Source organism: Sebastes umbrosus, chromosome 2 (genome assembly GCF_015220745.1).
Source record: "Sebastes umbrosus isolate fSebUmb1 chromosome 2, fSebUmb1.pri, whole genome shotgun sequence".
Taxonomy (NCBI): domain Eukaryota; kingdom Metazoa; phylum Chordata; class Actinopteri; order Perciformes; family Sebastidae; genus Sebastes; species Sebastes umbrosus.
This window is the reverse complement of record NC_051270.1, coordinates 17,204,206-17,221,970: the sequence shown is the minus strand read 5'-3', so window position 1 is coordinate 17,221,970 and position 17,765 is coordinate 17,204,206. Positions and strand designations below refer to the sequence as shown.

The 17,765-nt window shown below is 38.8% G+C and overlaps 3 protein-coding genes across 4 annotated transcripts; 1 reads left to right on the top strand and 2 right to left on the bottom strand.

The window, feature by feature from the left end:
* Positions 1-154: 154 nt before the first annotated feature.
* LOC119500256 (TATA box binding protein) lies at positions 155-7,261 on the bottom strand. Of its 2 annotated transcripts, none has more exons than XM_037789912.1 (9): positions 7,142-7,261; positions 5,529-5,751; positions 4,555-4,708; positions 4,208-4,385; positions 3,731-3,818; positions 3,008-3,099; positions 2,651-2,818; positions 2,230-2,324; positions 155-1,608 (listed from the first exon to the last, which is right to left on the bottom strand). In XM_037789912.1, exons 2-9 carry the CDS (start codon positions 5,577-5,579, stop codon positions 1,529-1,531), a joined length of 906 nt encoding a protein of 301 aa, XP_037645840.1. In that variant the 5' UTR covers positions 5,580-5,751; positions 7,142-7,261; the 3' UTR covers positions 155-1,528. The 2 variants fall into 2 exon arrangements, with proteins under 2 accessions (XP_037645840.1, XP_037645848.1); XM_037789920.1 differs by having other exon boundaries at positions 5,529-5,667; positions 7,142-7,257.
* Positions 7,262-8,383: 1,122 nt separating this feature from the next.
* psmc3 (proteasome 26S subunit, ATPase 3) lies at positions 8,384-10,548 on the top strand. Its single transcript, XM_037789886.1, has 2 exons — positions 8,384-9,392; positions 10,070-10,548. The coding sequence occupies exons 1-2, from the start codon at positions 8,448-8,450 to the stop codon at positions 10,406-10,408; spliced, it is 1,284 nt and encodes a 427-aa protein (XP_037645814.1). The 5' UTR covers positions 8,384-8,447; the 3' UTR covers positions 10,409-10,548.
* A 2,661-nt stretch (positions 10,549-13,209) lies between these two features.
* On the bottom strand, positions 13,210-15,985 carry psmb1 (proteasome 20S subunit beta 1). Its single transcript, XM_037757178.1, has 6 exons — positions 15,781-15,985; positions 15,300-15,407; positions 14,858-14,939; positions 14,330-14,459; positions 13,981-14,087; positions 13,210-13,835 (listed from the first exon to the last, which is right to left on the bottom strand). The coding sequence occupies exons 1-6, from the start codon at positions 15,879-15,881 to the stop codon at positions 13,650-13,652; spliced, it is 714 nt and encodes a 237-aa protein (XP_037613106.1). The 5' UTR covers positions 15,882-15,985; the 3' UTR covers positions 13,210-13,649.
* Positions 15,986-17,765: the final 1,780 nt, after the last annotated feature.

The window sequence follows — 17,765 nt, the reverse complement described above, 5'->3', positions numbered from 1 at the left end:
CAATAATTTTGCAATATCTTTAAAAAAATCTTTACTAGTCTTATGTGCAACATGTTAAACATTCTTCTGACAATATATACAGAAGTGCACTTCTCACACCATGTTCACTGCACAATACAACGGCTGTTTTCCAAATAAAAACGGCACCAAAATGTTACTGTAGTAAAACAAGCATCTTGTATATGTACACATTTATTAATGCACAGTGCAGCACATTAACAGTTTCAGAAGAAGCAGAATTGCATTGAGATGTGTTACAAAGCTTCCTGGTCTCAGCTCAGAATCACAGAGGAAATTATTATTAATACTAAATGTAATTTAGTATTAAACCCTAATCTCATCTGCTATTCTGCTGCTCATACAGACATGAAGTGGAAGACACACACAGATGGTGAAACTGAGAACCAGCTCACCAAGAAGTGCCCAAAATTTTAACTACTTTTCTGCCAAGTGTCGGGGCTGAGCAAACAGACAACCAAGACAGATTCACATGTTCTTACTCGCAAATATAATTAATTCCTCACAACAAAACTTTTAAATATAATTTTGAATGGCCAAAAAAAACATAAACATGGCAACACAATGCATAGTTTATCTGCTATCATCTTTTCGTGCTCGTGAATGTAAGATGCAAGATGTGAATTTAAGATAATTAAAAGAAGAGGCCGTCTACTTTAAGACCAACAGCGTCTTTTCTTCATGTAGCCCAAAACCAAGTGACACAAATCTCAAAGAACTAACCAACAACTTTAGCAGCAGGACCTGAATCTATTTTGTTCAGTCATTCAAAATGTAAGAGCATCCACCTTACAGCTCAACAGACTGAACTATACTATTGATGTCAAAATGTTTGAATTTAGAAGGGAATCCACTTCCAGCACTGAGCTGAACCAAGATCCGACTGATCTGAATGTAAAAGATACAAAAATTAAACTCTTAAAAAGCAACCGATCTGGTTTGGATAGACGGTCCCTCAGCTAAAGTCTTAGCGAATACTGTTAACAGGAATGTGGGGCTGACGGACCCGAACATGTTCTTGATAAAATTTGGGGACTGAGCGGACAATTTATAAAAATGCAACGTACAAAACTATTTAAAATGGCTTAAAATAAAAGCAAAGAACAGTCCTAGTCAGACTGCTTCTCTTCTAATCAGCACTTTTTACATTTCTTTACAGTCTTATGTACAATCAGGGATGTGAGCAGAACAACAGAAAAAGCAGAAAATAACTGCTGAGAACCGGTTTAAAATAAACGGAGAGGTCCGTGTGTAAAATACGTCATCGCTTGTGATCAAGACACGGCAACAACAACTAAAAAATGTAAAATCCTGTTTTTCAAAAAAATCTGAAACACTGGAGGGACAAACCCTCCCCTAAAAAGACGGCTCACATCCCTGTACGACAGCCCTTACAGCAGTCCACTTGTAGAGGTCAACATATAGATGACACATCTTGTGAATTTAAAAAAATCAGAGTACAAAGATTCGAGGCTTGGGGAGATGAAGGTAAAAGAAGGAGCTGCAGGTTCTACGTCGTCTTGCGGAAGCCTTTCAGAATAGGATAGATGTTTTCAAACGCTTCGTAGATCTCCGCTCTCACCTTGGCACCTTAAAAACAACAGATACATCATTAACTACACTGAGTTACACTGGCAAAGCCCACAACACTGACAGAAGCAATCATTAGATCCATTAACATGTTCTGGATTATCTTTTCCATTTCTAATTTAAAAGTTCTGTTGTAGGTTTTTAAGGAATCTGATTAATTTCTCATGTGAAGAGCTTGACCAAGAAACAGTTTGTTTTCACTAATGAACACAAAAAAACTAAAACAGGGTGAGGTAATTTAGAAATAGTATGTCAAGTTTATTTTTTAACAACTATTTAAGGAATTCATGTAAAAATATATTATTCTTTTAAAACTCTAAAAATGTTGATATCAGTATCCATCTCAAAAATCCTGCATCAATACAGCTCTATATGTGTCATCTAAAGGGGGACTCCTGACGTTGGGCCTCATGCAGCAACATTCGCTTAAATTTCTCTTATATTTTCTCTTAATTTAAGAGAAAAATGAGAGAAGTCAACTCCAGATGGAGGCGTGTGGTTAGGTAAAGCCCCCTAAACACTATATAAGGGCAGGTGTTATGTCGTGTGCAAATGATCAATAGATCGATACATAGACATAATAATGAGTGAAGTGCATCAGCAGAGAGGAGCAGGTCTTACCTGTGAGTACAACTTTCCCAGAAACAAAGATGAGCAGGACGATTCTGGGTTTGATCATTCTGTAAATCAGTCCTGGAAACAGCTCCGGTTCATAGCTGAAACAAAAAAAGGTAACAAGTATTAGCTCAATCATTTAAATAAATTAATTTCAAGTTGAGAATAACTTCTATCAGCTCTCTAATGTCTGAAACCGAATCTATATGCTACGTGTTACATAAATTTCAAACAATTCCACATATATGCTTTCAGAGGTTTGTATGGGAGCATGTCAACGAGAATAAATCCCATCTAGCCTTTCCTTCTGTGGTCACAAGCATGACTTTCTCACAACGCAGCCATCACATGCCGGTACTTTCAAAAAAGCAGAAATGAGAGACCGTGGCTTTTAGCTGCACAAGACAATAAAACAAACAGAACTTACCTGCTAAACTGCTGATGTGTGAGGACTAATCCTTCCAGGCGAATGGGGAACTTCACATCGCAGCTTCCCACCATGTTCTGAATCTTGAAGTCCAGGAACTTAGCAGGAAAACCGAGCTTCTGCACCACGCGAGCATATTTTCTGGCAGCTAACCTCGACTGCTCCTCACTAGAGAGAAGTCAGTCGATGCGAGGCGAATTATAGGAAAAGAAGAAGAAAATTTAGTATTAAATAGAAGAGAGGAGACAAGACAAGAAGGTAGAGAAGATTTTATTGAAAGACATCACTACGATGAAAATCTGGCTTTTTATTATGAACTTCAGCACATGAAGGTCAGTAAATGACCCGTATTCTGACCTCTTGGCTCCGGTGCAGACCATCTTCCCAGAGCTGAAGATGAGAGCAGTCGTTCTGGGTTCTCGTATTCTCATAATGACTGCAGCAAAACGCTACAAGAAATGGAGAGAGCAGGAATATCATTACAGCCAGCCATGAATGTGTGGGGTGTTTAGCATGAATACTGTATATCAAGTTTAGTTTATGGCAACATTTTGACCATTCAGTTTTGGTATTTTCTTGAGTATAAGAGGACATTTTGGCGTAATGACGGTACAAGAGGAAAGATCAGGGAATCATAAAAGTCATTCCTTGTAACCTGGTGGATTTCCCATAAATCTATGGGTCATGATTTATAGACCACTGGACACACTTTGATCCAAAATTACAAATGGTAGCTGAGAGAATCACACATGTAAACAAACCAACATGCAAGTTGACCCAGATGTAAATCCCTATGCAGTTTTTCTGGCTATTCCAGGCAGCCATTTTCTATGTTTTCTGTGGTTGCCCTGATATTTGTTGTTCTGCATGTTTCCATATTTCCTTGCATCTCTACAACAGAGGTGGAAAATGCAAAGCTAGCATGAACCATAGAGCCACCACAGCAACATTTATGGGAAATACAGCAGGTTGAAATTAATGGGAATCTTTTTTAAGCCCCACCACTAAAAAAAAAAAAAAAAAAAAAATCCCATTGTTGAGCAACATAGAGCAGATCACAGTAATGTGTGTCAGTCTCACCTTTGGGTTGTACTCTGCATTCCTGGCTCTCAGTGCGATAGTTTTCAAGTCCAATTTACAGCCCAGATTTACAGTAGATACTATGTTTCTAGAAGTAGGGAAAATAACAAAAACACAGAGAAAAGAAGAGTAAGTAACAGACAAAGGAAAATGGTTCAGTCAGTAGCTCAGAAACAAGTTAAACTGTGAGGAAATAATGGCAATGTAGATCATTGTGGTAGTAAAAAAAAACATTCATAACTAAGCAGAAAAGACACAGGACACTGAGGTAGTCTCTGAAAAGAAAGCTATATTTGTTTGGGGTCTAAATAAATTTCTATTCTCCTTGGGCACAATTTTGGTCCTTGCATGTTTCTCAATAGCCATGTTCAAGCTAAACTTGAACAGTTACCACTGACTAAGGTAACATAAAATAAAAGGTAAATGTGTGGCATAAACTGATACTTTGACCATCTTTCCATTGGATGTGAAACATACTGTAGCTGTGGTACTATTCCAGAGCTCTCCGAGGCCGGTGTGGCCGGTGTGATGGGAGTCATGGGGGTCAGCGGAGTGTTGTAGAGCGGGGTGTTCCCTGGCAGCGCTGTGGTGGTCGACCCGGCAACCGTCTGGGAATGGTAAAGCTGAGGGGTCTGCCCCGATGTTCCAGGAAGGCCTGGAGAACAAGGAATATGAAGATGATATACTTCAACAATGGTTGAGACTTGGATTATTTTTTTTATTTTCTCAGAATAAATAGGGAGGACACCAATTCTAGGGATCTGAGATTATGACCTCAGGTGGGGAAAGGATGGAGAGGAGTATGACAGTAGTGTGTGGTGTACCTGCGTTTGCCTGCTGAGCCTGTTGCTGCTGTTGTTGCCGCTGCTGTTCCTCCAGTATAGACAAACTATTGGTGTTCTGGACGGGCTGGGGAGTCAGGCCTGAGCCATATGGCATCATGGGACTGAAGATTGGCATGACTGGGGTCGTGGCACCCTGCACAAGGACACAACACCAACAAATATTATAATAAATTGGGATTGAGCAGAAAAAAAACACATTAGGAGCAAATGATACTGACAAATGATAATGCAAAAAAGAAAAAAACACCATTATCAAAGTTTTTCAGTTTGCTCATTCCCGTATTTGACATTATATAACACAGCTACTGAGTCTCCAGTGAAAAAGTTACTCCCTAAGCTCATTTCACTTGGCTATGTGAGCATCACATTTCCTCTTACGTACTGGCAGTAGGGATGCACTGATCCGACTTTTTCAGTCCCAATACCGATACCTGGGCTTTGGGTATCGGCCGCTACCGAGTATCGACCCAATACCAGTGTTTAATTAATAAGATGTATGCCTCACTGTGTGGAAGTGACTGGGATCATTCTGTTATGTGTAAGGCAACATCAGGCTTGACCTAAACATTGCTTTCCTAACTGTGTAAAACAAAATGTAACAAATAAATACATGGATACAGTATAAATGTACTGAATTGATATTTATTAAAATAATGGTATCCAATACAAGATCAGCCTATTGTCACCAACACCCGATCCGGCTATTTGAGTCAGTATCGGACCGATATCGGTATCGGATCGGTGCGTCTCTAACTGGCAGTAAGTATTGTCATTAAATATAACTAAGCCACAATGCTGAAGCTGCAGGATGGGAGCTCACGTGTAGCAGGATCAAGGTGGTACCTTGAAGCCCCAGCGAGATGTGGATGTAAATCAGACTATGTTGAGAATAAACTGGAAGCTGGGTTCATTTTAAAATGTATAGACCACAAAATGCTTGAAACCAGTGTTACCTGAGGGGAGGCCAGCCCCTGGAACGGTGGTATACTGTTGTTCTGGTCCATCTCTTCAGATCCTTACGTTAGTTCACTGCCACCCAAGAGCAGGAAGTAACTTCACACAGCCGGTGCCTCAAAGCTGTGCGTCCAGAGTCTATGATACAGTAGAAAATCACCAACAACCACAGTGGATTCTGCAGAAACACCTTCTTCTTGTTTCTGGGCAGCTATGTCGTGCCTGAAAAATGTGGACAGAACCAAGGTTTAGTCAGACAAATACTTTATTTCTGGTAATTATTTAGCACTGAGGTCTTTTGGAGTGTAGGGGGCACTCCTGAAGACCTTTTATGACACTGTGGTGGCATCAGCCGATTTTTATGGAGTGGTCTGCTGGGGCAGCAGCATCTCGGCTGCTGACAGGAAGAGACTCGACAGAGTGATCAGGAAGGCCAGCTCTGTCCTGGGATGCCCCCTCGACACAGTGGAGGTGGTGGGAGAGAGGAGGATGATGTCTAAGTTGTCATCCATGCTGGAGAATGACTCCGACCCCATGCAGGACACCATCTCAGCACTTGAGAGCTCCTTCAGCGACAGGCTGCTCCACCCAAAGTGTGTGAAGGAGCGCTATTGCAGGTCCTTCTTTACTGCAGCTGTCAGACTCCACAACCAGCACTGCTGCCAGTAGACCACAACCAGCACTGCTGCCAGTAGACCACAACCAGCACTGCTGCCAGTAGACCACAACCAGCACTGCTGCCAGTAGACCACAACCAGTACTGCTCCCAATAGATCACAACCAGTACTGCTCCCAGTAGACCACAACCAGCACTGCTGCCAGTAGACCACAACCAGTACTGCTCCCAATAGACCACAACCAGTACTGCTCCCAATAGATCACTTACACACCAAAAAACTGACAATAACCTGATATTTTCAGGTGGAATTTCATTCATTCATTCATTCATTCATTCATTCATTCTCACTGTGCAATATCATTTTCCACTCGTGCAATTTTGTTAATAGTCTGTTTATTGTCAATATTATATATACTGCTCCTATTTTTATACTTCCTTCTATTTAAATGGTTCATATTTTGTTACACTTTGTTTAGCTTTAGCTTTACTGTGTTAGCTGATGCATCTTGTTTTTTGCACCATCCCCTTTGCTGCTGTACACTGCACATTTCCCCACTGTGGGTCTAATAAGGGAATATCTTATCTTATCAGAGTTGAGTGAAAAGAACCTGCAAAATGACTTGAAGATGAATTAGTGCATCTGTGGCGCCAACACATCCACTGCTTTCTCATCACCACATTTAGCTTTAACGTCCATTAAACGTTCATTTAGCTCGTTCATTAATGTAGGACCCAATGCTTTATGTGCCCTTTAAATGATTGCATATTACGGGTGACATACAGGAGCCCAAGTGTGTCTTGACAGCCTGCAGAATCAAACACATCAACACACTGGCAGGCTGGAGTTAGCCGCAGAGCTAGCGTTAGCAGCACTAGCTAACATGAAGTCGCGTTGTAGCTACAGGGAAAGTGGTGCATTTATGTGCTAGAAAAAGAGCTGCAGATAACTTTGACAGTTGCGAGAGCACCACAGTACATTTACCGTCAACTTACAGCTCATGGACCAGATGAATTCAGCTTCAGAGTCGTCTCATCTTGTGCTTCGTTCGGCGCTCATGAGCGTCCGCGGCTACTTCCGGTTGAGGAACCTTTAACTTCCGGGAGAAGTTTTTTTTTTATTTCAAAATGCAGTTTACAAAGTAACAGCAGAACACATTAAACACATTTACATACAGAAGAAGCATACACAATAAAAAAAAAATAATGATAAAGAAAGACCACGCGAGAGTATGACAATGATTTCACTTAAAAACTTTAAATCATTGGAGGGAGGAGAGAGGAGACGGAGGAGGAGCCCAGTTGGTGTTGAGGCAGCATGGCCCATGCCTGGCCAGTTGAGGATTTTTTTATTTATTTATTTTTTAAATACATATATTTGTCCTTTTTTTTAAAAAAAATACAAATATTTTTCTTTTTTTTTCTTTTTTTAATTTCTTTTTATATATACATATATATACATATATGTATATATACATATATTTTTCCTTTTTTTCTTTCTTTTTTTATATACATATTTTTCTTTTTTTTCTTCTTTTTTATATACATATATTTTTAATTTTTTTCTTCCTTTTTTATATACATATATTTTTCATTTTTTTTTAAAAATACATATATTTTTCCTTCTTTTTTTCTTTTTTATATACATATATTTGTCCTTTTTTTTTTTAAATGCAAATATTTTTCTTTTTTTCTTTTTTTAATTTCTTTTTATATATATAAATATATACATATATTTTTCATTTTTTTTGTTCTTTTTTTATAAACATATGTTTTTCCTTTTTTTATTTACATATATTTTTCCTTTTTTTAATACATATATTTTACTTTTTTTTCTTTTTTTAATTTCTTTTTTTATATACATATATTTTTCCTTTTTTTCTTCTTTTTTTCTTTCTTTCTCTTCCTTTTCCAAAATAAAATAAAATGAAATATGGATAAAACAAAATGGAGAGAACAATTAATTAAAGAAAGAAAACAATAAACAAAAGAATATATGATAAATATTGAGTTAATTGTTGGAGTTATGGAGAAGGTGTAGGACCATATACTTCTTCCAACTTCTTTTGAGACATGATTATTTGTTAATTGATTTTTAATGTTAATTTTATTAGTTATTCTTGTTTTATTTTTTACTGAGGTATTTGTTACATGTTCCAAATAAATAATCAATTACATTTTATTTTTTTTATTAAAAAAACTTGGAGGGACCTTTAACTTCCGGCTGGAGGAACCTTTAACTTCCGGCTGAAGGAACCTTTAACTTCCGGCGCGTCACAGTTCATCGGCAGTCAGAGCAAAGATGGCGTCGCTGAGTGACAAATCAGTTTGGGACGAGGTGGAGGATGGGATCGGAGAAGAAGTGTTAAAAATGTCCACAGACGAGATCGTTCAGCGGACTCGGCTGCTGGACAGCGAGATAAAGATCATGAAGAGCGAGGTGCTGCGGGTGACTCATGAACTGCAGGCGATGAAGGATAAGATCAAGGAGAACACGGAGAAGATAAAGGTGAACAAAACGCTGCCCTACCTGGTCTCTAACGTCATCGAGCTGCTGGACGTGGACCCTAACGACCAGGAGGAGGACGGGGCTAACGTGGACCTGGACTCCCAGAGGAAAGGAAAGTGCGCTGTCATCAAGACCTCCACCAGACAGACCTACTTCCTGCCTGTTATCGGTCTGGTGGACGCAGAGAAGCTGAAGCCTGGAGACCTGGTGGGTGTCAACAAGGACTCCTACCTGATCCTGGAGACCTTACCCACTGAGTATGACTCCAGAGTCAAAGCCATGGAGGTGGATGAGCGCCCCACAGAGCAGTACAGCGACATAGGAGGGCTGGACAAGCAGATCCAGGAGCTGGTGGAGGCCATCGTGCTGCCTATGAACCACAAGGAGAAGTTTGAGAACCTTGGCATCCAGCCACCCAAAGGGGTCCTGATGTATGGACCACCTGGCACTGGGAAGACCCTCCTGGCCAGAGCCTGCGCAGCTCAGACCAAGGCCACCTTCCTGAAGCTGGCCGGTCCACAGCTGGTCCAGATGTTCATCGGTGATGGAGCCAAGCTGGTGAGAGATGCCTTCGCCCTGGCCAAGGAGAAAGCCCCATCCATCATCTTCATCGATGAGTTGGACGCAATTGGTACCAAGAGGTTCGACAGCGAGAAGGCCGGAGACAGAGAGGTGCAGAGGACCATGTTGGAGCTGCTCAACCAGCTGGATGGGTTTCAGCCCAACATGCAGGTCAAGGTAAAGATGCTGGCACCAAAACACTGTTTAATCACCATAGAGCACATCTTAACAGCACACAATAAACGTTTTCACAAACTACACATCAAAACGATAGATAGATAGATGGATGGATAGATGGATAGATGGATAGATAGATAGATAGATAGATAGATAGATAGATGGATAGTAACTTTAGATAGATAGATAGATAGATAGATGGATAGTAACTTTAGATAGATAGATAGATAGATAGATAGATAGATAGATGGATAGTAACTTTAGATAGATAGATAGATAGATAGATAGATAGTAACTTTATTGATCCCGAGGGAAATTCAAGTTTCCAGCATCACAGTTCCATAGTGCAAAAAACATGTTAGTAAAAAGGCAGTAAAAAAGTTAGTAGTGCAAAGTACAAAAAAATAAACCATATATAAAAATACAAGGAGATGAAGAAAACTGTTAAAACTCTATATAGTGCAGGGTAACAGCTGTGATACACGACTATTAAAAAGTGCAGAAGAGACTTTTAAAAATGAGTATAGTGCAGGGTGACTCCAGTTAAAAAGTGTTATGGATGTACAAACAAACCTAAAACAACCAAGTTTAAGTTAAGCACAACTTCCCTGTCTTTTTAATCACCACTGTGTGCATCACTTTACATTTTAACTACATAGTCTTTTTTTATTTTCTAGGTGATTGCAGCCACCAACAGAGTGGACATCTTGGACCCCGCGCTGCTCCGTTCAGGTCGCCTGGACAGAAAGATCGAGTTCCCCATGCCAAACGAAGAGGCCAGAGCTCGCATCATGCAGATTCACTCCCGCAAAATGAACGTCAGTCCTGACGTCAACTACGAGGAGCTGGCTCGCTGCACCGACGACTTCAACGGAGCCCAGTGCAAAGCTGTGTGTGTGGAGGCCGGCATGATCGCGCTGCGTCGCGGAGCCACGGAGCTGAACCATGAAGATTACATGGAGGGAATCCTGGAGGTCCAAGCCAAGAAGAAGGCCAACCTTCAGTACTACGCCTGAGGACACTGCCTGTGTCTGTGTGTGAGAGAGTCTTTGATCATTAAAACAGTTGTTGTTATTGTTGTTGAGTTAACACTTGTTACAGTTTGCTGATTATCGTGGGTTAATCTTGGGTTAATAAAAAGAGAGAAATGTCATAATTAAGTGTTGTTTCTTCCTGCTGAGCATTAATAGGACAGTCTGTGTTTTCACTCTTTCAGGTGGTGTAGAATAATATCGAAGATGTGAAATTATTAAACAGAGAAGTTCAGTCTTTATTGGGCTGGAGCCCAGTGCTCAGGTTCCTACTTGAAAGTTTGTATTTAGAAAAACATAGAGTATTAAAACAATGTCAGAAAATTAACTAACATTAGAAACACCACAAATTTGGTTTGGTAAATATTAATGTTTCATTTGTAACTCCAGAGCAGAAGAGACAAAGCCACAAAACCACCAACAGCACGATGCATAAAACCAAGTTATGAATAGTTGAGAGCCTTTTAGATTTGCTTACACAACAGGTCCTTTTCTTTGTAGACATTTTGACAGCAGGGAAATTGGCTGCATTATTTTACTTATTAATTAAAAGTTCATAGCTGTGTCCCAAATCTATACTATATATTAATCATCATAGTTTACTGTTTTAGCAATTATTATACAGAAATATCAACCTACTTTACCATTTTATATCAATAAGAAATGACACAATACGTGTTATATTGAATGTAAATTAAACTGCAGCTTTGAAAATCAATTAAACTTCACACGGGTAAATCAAAGACTTAATATTTATCTTTACTTGCCACCTAAAATCTATTAAAATATGTTTCAGTTGTGAGCAGCTCCTCCTTTATGCATTGCATTGTGGGAGAATAGTACAGCACACTCAGAAATATATTTGATATGCATTTTGTCTGAGTATACTTTACTTTGTCAATATCTAGTGTGAACACACCAGATACTAAAAATCTGCTTAGAAATCCATATGTAGCATGGATTTTCATCTTCTGTTGTTTCACTTGTCTTGGCAGGAAATGCAAAGAAGTAACTCATCGCTAATGATAGTTTATCTTCAGCAAGTATCCCAGGGCCAAAATGATGTGTCTGCAGATGTTCATTTCACCACACTGTACATCAGGAATGTTTATTAGTGAGATAACCTGCTGTAATATGTGGTAGTAATTAAAGACACCTGAACCTCTGGGGATATATGCATTAATGAATGGATGAATGTAGAGCAGTGATCGTCATTCCCAGTTCAGGGGCTGTTGTATGCGAGCAGGTGGTTTATTGTTAATTTAATCTGCCTCTGCTTACAATAAAATGAACAGAGAACAAATCAGTAAAGCTCTTTCTTCACGAGGACTAGAACAATGTGTAAAAGTGTCCTCAAAAGTGACAACAAAAACTATCAAACCAATAAGGACAAACTAGTGCTGGGTAAAAAGAAAAGTGAAAGCCAGAATTTTAATATAACTCCAATCATCTCCAACCAGGTTTAATAGATTTGGCTGCAACAACACAGAGGAGAGAGGAAATTCTGTGCGCTTCTCGCATGGCCAATGTCCAAATGAAAGGTAGGTGGAACAAACTGAAACTCATGACGTGGTGGTTTGTGTTGTTGAGCAAATGTGGGAATAGAAAATCCTGCCATACCTTCCCTGCTGCAGTTTGTGTTCACAACCATAGAATGTGATTGGTAGAGATTAAAATTAAACCTCCGTAGCAACTAAGGGATAACATCATGAATATTTTTTACATTTGCTGGGAATGGTTAAAAAATGTAAGTAACCTTGCTCTAATCTCACATGTAGGATAAAGAAAAGAATACAGAGTTAAATAAGTTTGGGAAAATAAATAAGCGGTGAAATGCAAAGGGAAAATCATGCCGAAATAAATAAATAAATGCATAAATAAATACATACATTTAAAAATAAATATAAAATAAATGCAAAATAAATTACATTTAAAAATTAATAAAAAATTAATACATAAATAATAAAGGGGAAAAAATAAACAGTGGAGTAAATAAATAAGGAAATTAATACAAAGATAAATAAAGCTAATTAAAACAGAAATATAAATTTGTCACATTTTATCAATTAATTAATGGCTACATTTATGTTTAATATTTTTTGCTACAATTAATGACATTATCAAGTCATTTAATTATTTTTCAATTTATTTTTCTCCTCCATAGGAGGCTCAAGTGTTAAAATGATGCAAAGGAAAAGTAGACCGTCCCTCCTCACATGTGGTCAGTGCCCTGAGCATGGCAATACTTACTTTACTTACTTGATCAACTTGCATAACTTAATTTATCATAACTGCATTATTTTCCTATTAGAGAGAAACTTTCTTTTCATATTGAAGCTAATGGCTGCTAAAATACTGAAATCATCTGAGATACTTGCTGTTTGCAAGAATGTAAAATGTTTAAGTACTTACACAAAACTTGTGAAAGGTGCTGCTTTAATTCAGATTAGTGGTGTGTACCTCAGTGACTCTATCAAGAACCTGGAAAAGCTAAACATGATAGAGGGTTCAAACACTGTAAAATAAAACTGTCCACCTGATGGATAACATACATTATAGTAGAACAGGTCAGTGTGGCGTTTGTCCCCTCAGCTCACAGCATGGTGTTGCTGTGATGCTCCTGTTTTGTAAAGACTGACTCAGGAAACCCAAATGTCTTTCAGGAGGGAGCAGTAATACTTCAATATGTCACAATATCACATATTTTAAGACAACACTGTGAGCAGCATAAGCTTCCCGAGCTGGAGCATGCAACATGCAATGAACAAGAAGAAGAACAAGACCCATATTTTTCAATTCTTTACATTTATTAAGAATGTAAAAAGAACAGCAGACTGAGTATCCTTCCAAAACATAATGAAAAATTCAAACAGAAAAGTCTAGGCAGAATGAGGGAAGAGAGTTCGTTGCTTCTTAAGAACAGGAGTGCTGATCTAGAATAAGGTAGCTACACCACAAATACAAGGATGTAATAAGAGCAGAAAATGAGGGGGATAACTGTGGACAGCAGGAGAAAAGTGTCAATTTCAACTGATGCAAATTGTGAGTGGATATAAAAAATGCAAAATCCGCTCAGATTAAGCCTGACCTCAGAGGCCACTAGAAGCATATTCTGGGTCAACACTCCTGTTTTTAAGAAACTTGTTGTAAAGGGGCCAAAACCAACAGGTGAATGTGGAAAGAACAGACTAAAGAGAAAAGCAGAGAAAGGGGAACATTTCCCTCCTCAGTCCTTCCTCAGTGGTACAGTCTGCTCACTGATGCCCTCCTTAGTGATGATGCACACCCTAAGAGCATCTCCGGTGTAGACGTCTCTCTCTGCGGCCGAGATGAAGACATCTTTGACCAGCTGAACGGCCTTGTCCTGAGTCAGAGGAACGTGCTGCACACCCTCCATGTTCTTGAAACCGATCTGTGGAAGGACGTGTTGGAAAGAGACAGACATGAATTCATGAACTCGCCCACTGTAAGCAAACTTGGCTGGAGCACTACTGTCTGCATACCTGATGACATAAACATAGTATGATTATGGCAACAACATGCAGTGTGTTATTTACCTGGTTGTCCAGTAGCGGCTGCAGCATGGCACTTGCTGATCCTCCGGCCTTGTAGGTGTCTCTCTGGTAGGAGCCCACTGGGTCAAAACTGTACACTGCTCCCTTGCCTACATTACAAACATGAAATATTGCAAATAAAAAGAGTTATTACAAGAACATAGTCAAAGCTTTATACCATTTACAGCTTAGACAAAATCAAAATAGAAAACTTACTGTGATACAATGAAGCACAATATAGGCAACAACCCAAACAACCCAAACAACCCAAGCAACACCCGCCCCCCCCCCTCAATCCAGTGCATATTCATACATTTACTCATCATAATATTGACAGCATTGAAGTACCTACCCTGCTCATCCAGTCCTCCGATGATGTTGTAGACGTAGTAGGGGAAGAATCTCCTGCCGTACAGGATGGTGGACAACATGGCTGCGATAGCGCCACTGGTCATTGTCTTATTGTTCGAATGTTTGTACATCTGAGAGAGGGACAGGAACATTGGTTTAGGTGTTACTAACAATTAAGTAACCTGTGACATCTTCTGTAGGTCTTGTAGGGATGCAGAATGGAGGAATACAGTGAAAACTTGAAGAGAGGCATAACAAGGATGGCATTCCTATTGTTAATTAACTGTGGTGACAGTGGACACTATTAGAGATAAACATTTCTTGTTAGATATTTTTCTGAATAATGAAGATTGAAAAGATAAAGACAACAAGACACAATAAAGTATCAGCCTTATGTAGACTCTGTCTTGGAAATCACTGTGATCAACAGACGCTGCTGGTGTGCAGGCAGAAGCATGACCGTTACAGTCAGCAGAATAAGATCATGTTAAGGATGAGACTAATGAGAGAGTGAAACCAAAAAACCCACCTTTAGTCTGGCATCAATGATTTTGGTCAGTGTCAAGCAGTCGCCATGGAAACCGCTGCAGCCAATGACGGTTGTGTCTGACCTGTTAGGGGAAGGTGAAGCACACAAATCAGTGACAGTCAGAGCAGCATATTGTTCAACTAGCCTCAATTCATGTAGCAATGACTACTAGTGATATTAGCCACAGATACCAAATGGTGCCTTGCTGAGCACCAAGCAGAAACTTAACTTCACCCAGTATCAGAGAGCTGCAGTCACCTCAGTGGTTGAACTCCAAATGTATCTGATAATGGCTTTTGATGAAGTTACACAGAACTACGAAAGTAGTAGGTAAAAGGACCAGCAGTTATAGTTTTTAAAAGGTTGCCATGGTGTCTCAACACTGCCGTGATATGGTGTGTGACTCCTGTAGCAGCACAGGGAGGTGACAGTGCAAACTCACAGCTTGTAGCATTTGGGTGAGTCTCGGCTGTGGATGGAGTAGCCTTCACTCAGCCTGGTGTCTGAGGCCACGATGGCGAAGTCCTCTCCAGCTACAGCTAGTACGGTCCTGAAAAACACAGAAAAACACCCAGCAACAGGCTTGTTAATTCATCTTATATATACACACCACCCCACCACATCAGAGAGGGAACTGCACTGTTGTCATAGACACACTGGCTAACAGAAGCTAAGCTACTCTAAACTGAAACTGAAACTGTGGTTTTAACTATTATTAACATTTAATATTACAACTTTTCTTTTATGTTAATTTAAGTATTAAGATTAAGAGACGGTGCGTTGTGTCCTGGACAAATAAACTCACAGACTTTACATCAACTTCACCTTTGTTTAGCTAAGCTGGTTAGCATGTAGCTGGTTAGCTTGTTAGCATGTAGTTAGTTAGCAGGCTAACCAGCTATCGGTATGATAAACAGACTCACCCTCCGTTGAAGGCGTACGGAGAGAACCGGTGCTCTACCGGGCCGGTGTAATGGTAGTCTCTCATCTTGCCCGGGTCTCCAGATGTCTGAGAGGAGAGCATGTTTTACTGCTGGAGGATAAACGGAGCTAAAGACTGAATCCGGTAAAACTCGCTGTATCACCGCAGTATGGCAGCCTCTTCTTCTACTGTCATCACAGCCGCGTGTGTAGAGGTAGTCTGGGTGAGAGCGCCTCCCTACAGGCGGTCTGATGTAGTGCAAGAGACCACCACAGCAGAAAGAGTGAGACCAGTGTTTTTTAAAGATTTGATCCAGATCAGAATTAGTTATTCTCATATTTCTCTCTATATATTTTTTTTTAACAATGTCTTTATTGTTTTTTTTGCTATACAAACATCAGCATTGTTAAGCAATTTATTCAATACAGGATTGAATGAATGAATGAATGACTTTATTTTGAACATAAAAATAAATAAAAACAAATACAAAATAATAACAAACAAAACAAGAGTAATAGTGTCCGAAAAGGAGTAGGTAGAAGTAAAACATATATTTCCCTACCCCTTACTCACTTCTCCTCTAATAACTCATCATAGAATGATAATATAATATAATATAATATAATATAATATATAAACTATCCCAGATTTATTTACATCCCAAATTTAATATATGAACAGCATCCCAAGTTTATTTACAACCCACATATCCATCCGGAGTTAAAAAGTAGATATAAACCAGCCCTTAACGCAACCCTTATCACAACTCTTCCTCATCCATATACCTCCCAAAAATATATTTTTTGTATATTTTTTTTTAAGTGATGTTATGTTTACTTTAACAAACATAACATACCCCCCACACACACCCACCCATTCTCTCTTAACTTTTCCCTTTCTCACAGGGCCAAAATCAATACACATCTTCACATTATCAATCAGACAATAAAACAGTTAAATGGCAACTCTAACAAAATGAAGATACACATAAACAGAAAATAAATATATATAGAAAATAAATAATAAATAAAATAAAAAGATTTTCAAAAACAAGAATCCATTCCCTTCAGAGGGTCTACCACTATTGTGAATTTTTACATATCCTATCTTAATATTTCCTCCTGTAGAAGCTCTCCAATATCACATATTTCTCTATTTAGAGTTAGGTCAGGTTTATTTCTGTTAAAAACAAGATGATAAGATAAAGAATATTGTTGTTAGTATCCATAGCAGGGCCGTGGAACTGACACACTTGAATGTAATGGGGACTGGGGATGAAAATTAGCTTTTAGCTCTTTGTATAATGCATCAAATTTCAAATATTGAAATTTATGTTTATTACACATGGTCCATATAAAAAAATATATATATATATATATAATAATGCAGTCAACTTTGATGTTATTATATTAATTATCCCTGTTCTTAACTGCATAATCCGGATTTGCAGTTTGCTGGACTGCATGTTTTATTAGACCAAAAAGATCGATAGGACGTGATGACAAATTGTCTTTAATATGAATTCAATTATCGGCACAATAACTGAATGGATCAAGACATAGTAACACTAAAATCCCCATTAAGTGTCAAAAATAATTATTTTAATAACAACTTGCAGTTGTCTAACATCAGATTTAGCACTACACAGTACCAACGACAGCTGTGGAGGCACTGGTATAGTTCTTTATATGTAACACACTGATGTATGTATATATTTATATTCATTCATTCATTCAAAGCCTATCGCTCCTTTGTGGAGCATAGGCCGTTGATCACAGCCCGCCAGAGTCTTTTGTCCTGTGCTTCCATGTCAGCCCGCTCTGTTTGATGTATATTTATATTAATATCTTCTAATCATGACTTTTTATAGTGCTTCCTGTATTGTAATGTATTGTTGTTGTTTTTTCTTTTTTCTTATCTGGACCTTGAGTCTGCAATAAAGTTTGAATTGACTGAATACTTGTCAATTTCAAAGAACCATTAAAG